The sequence below is a fragment of the Halyomorpha halys genome, unplaced genomic scaffold (genome assembly GCF_000696795.3).
Source record: "Halyomorpha halys isolate HHAL.00 unplaced genomic scaffold, Hhal_1.1 Scaffold422.1, whole genome shotgun sequence".
In the NCBI taxonomy this organism is placed as follows: domain Eukaryota; kingdom Metazoa; phylum Arthropoda; class Insecta; order Hemiptera; family Pentatomidae; genus Halyomorpha; species Halyomorpha halys.
Window position 1 is genome coordinate 303,988 of NW_027111899.1, and position 3,206 is coordinate 307,193.

General features: G+C 29.1%; 1 protein-coding gene across 1 annotated transcript in view; it reads right to left on the bottom strand.

Moving 5' to 3' along the window:
• LOC106682535 (hydrocephalus-inducing protein) overlaps positions 1–3,206 on the bottom strand; it is a gene marked incomplete at its 3' end in the record, with an annotated part of 227,440 nt that overhangs the window by 23,413 nt on the left and 200,821 nt on the right. Inside the window, 1 exon segment of the mRNA XM_067049812.1 lies at positions 1,666–1,835. Within this exon segment, the coding sequence (XP_066905913.1) occupies positions 1,666–1,835 (170 nt within the window).

A 3,206-nucleotide genomic window follows, 5' to 3' on the forward strand; every position in this document is an offset into this window, starting at 1 on the left:
AGGGTTACGGTAAAAAAAAAATAAAATAGTTTTAAATTATTTATTTTCCAACGTTTGAACGTTACTTTGCAGGGCTTTATCAGGGCTAATAAGATTTTTTTTATTTTATTTGTGTTATATAATTTTTTATTCTTATCATTGTTACATCATTTTTTATTCTTATCATTGTAACATAATTGTTTATTCTTATCATTGTAACATAATTTTTTATTCTTATCATTGTAAGATAATTTTTTATTCTTATCATTGTAACATCATTTTTTATTCTTATCATTGTTACATAATTTTTTATTCTTATCATTGTTACATAATTTTTTATTCTTATCATTGTTACATAATTTTTTATTCTGATCATTGTTTATTCAAGTTTATTTTATCCTTCACACTCATCTCTAGAAAAACAACTTTCCCGAATGGACCAATCAAATCGATTGGTTATCTATCGATATCAAATATTGTCTATATTTCGCTGGTCACAAGTGCACGTTATTTACTATTTTAGACATATTTCCCAATATTTATTAGTTTTTACTCAGTGGAGAAGTACATACCTAACTGTCATAGGTCAATTTGTTACAAATATTGCAGGGTCCATTTATCCTAAGAGATAAAGTCTTATTTTTCATTTAAAGTTTGATTTATTCTTGCCTACTAATTTTTAATGAAATGATGTATCTTATTTTTTTTTATTTTTTGACCGGAAACAAGTTTGTAAATTCCTAAGTACAATCTATATGTGCTACCAATGACTTTACTTGGGTTACCCTATTTTACATCTTCCATCATTTATTTGAATATAATTTTCTTTTCACTTATTTTTTACATATTATTTATCCTAACTTAATTTACCTTTTTGTATCTTATTGTTGTAATGTTCTTAGTTGCTTTTTGTAACTTTTTAGCCCTCATGAAGCCCTGCAAAGTGGAACGAAACGCCGGACAATAAATAGTTGACCAAGGATTACACTTTGATTTTTTATCAATTCCATGTATCCATACAAAGAGAAGTGCTATCTATACAAAAGATTGTTAATTTTTGAACAATTCAGATTGGTTTCCCATAAACTAAACTCAAGTTATCTCTGCCCAATTGAAGTCTCAAACAAGATTAGGCTGGACTGGGTAACTTCTTCTCCAAGCCAGATTCAGTAATATATACATCACATTTGAAAATGATCAAACTAAGATTACAAAACAAATTGTAAACCTCTCTATTTATTCATCTAAAACTACTTCAAAACACTTAATTCTGATACAATACAATAATTAGACCCTCATAGATGTTTAAAATCATAATATTTAATAGAATAATGATCTAATTTTCTATAACATTTCATCAATATGTATATGCTTTGTTCATAGTAACCAATAAGCTCATAGTTTATTAGAATTAATGTTTAATTTCTTGTTCTTTATTAGGTTCAATGACCATAAATTGGGTACTTCTATGGTAACATTAAAAGTTAATTAGAATTTTAACAGCTAATTGGAAAGTTAAGATTTATTGAAGGAGACACCAAGCACATAGGAGTCAACTTTCACAGGTTATGATTGAACCAATATCCATCCTGAGACAAACCTGTCAGTAGGCTTATTTTCTAACATACAATTATTAATTTAAATACAAGCAATAAAATGTAAAAAAAAAAAAATACAAACACTAACAATACAGATTCAGTATCCAAATTTGAAAATTCAAGGACTCTGTGATGTTTGCTATTATTTTTTTCATCAATCAAACAAATTCCGAAATTGATTGATTTGGGGCAAATATCATAAACAGGTTCTGCAGCCGTCCCAGTCAGTTTTATAAAAAAATCTGGTCCCTTGCATATCTACAAAAAATTTATTTATTTAATTAATTAAATTATATATCCACACAAGCAGGCAAGCACAAACACAGACATAGACATCACGCAGACACAGACACACAAATATTTTGAAAAAGTTTGAAATTTCCGTGTTTCAAATCTTCCATTTGTATACCTCTGATATGTAATTACCCTATTGATATTATAAAAGTCTTTGTGTCACATAGAAACATCTGCATTGACACCTGACCCCAGGGGTGACAAGGATCAGAAAAGGATCAGTACCTGTCAACGCAGACACTTTTCCCAGTGGTATAATGGATACCAGTTGTTTAAAGGTCAAAACTCACGAGCCAGGTATCGAGAGGAAAGTCAAATATAATTTTTACACAACACCTGTGCCATATAATTGTAGCCCCTTATAACTTATTCTTCTTGGACGTGGCTAGTGACAGCCTATAAGGAAATAGCTTCCAAAAGGGTAACGTTCCAATACCTCTCTACGACGAAAGGGGAGGGAGGAGGACTTACAAGATCCTGATTAAGGACTTCTCAACATAAACTCTCAAAAACAGACAAATCTATTAGGCTCATGGTTGTCCATTATCAAGAGATTTTACTGTACCACCAATATGTACAAAAAAGATTTATATAGTTGTCAAACTAATTCAATTCCTAAAATCATTAATTTTCCACTTAATTCAAGCAGCTAATCAGTTATTTTCATAACATTAAATGGACTCTATTCCATACCTAATTCCTTTTGAAAAAATCTTCAAGGGTCACAGGAACTGAACCCATTTACAGTAATGAAACCCTATTAATAAAACCACAAAGTTGAACCTCCATTTTATAAAAATTATTTAAATAAAATATAACAGCCACATCACAAAGTAATAGAAAAAATAAATTTTTTTACTAAATAATTCAACACACTATCCAAATTTTAGTCTCAAAACATTTATTTCATTTACACGTCCAACGTTTCGGCCAATTCGGCCATCCTCAGGGACATCTTAATTTACTATGAGACATTTAACCTTTTTAAAAAACTCTATACAGGCTATTCTGCCCAGGTCAAATATATACATCTATTAAGTCCAAAATACAATAACCACCTAATAAGTCAAAAATATAAAAACCAGTCCAATTATTTCTCTTTTACACACAATTTATACACTATATATACATTATATATAGATATATAGTGTATAAATTGTGTGTAAAAGAGAAATAATTGGACTGGTTTTTATATTTTTGACTTATTAGGTGGTTATTGTATTTTGGACTTAATAGATGTATATATTTGACCTGGGCAGAATAGCCTGTATAGAGTTTTTTAAAAAGGTTAAATGTCTCATAGTAAATTAAGATGTCCCTGAAGATGGCCGAATT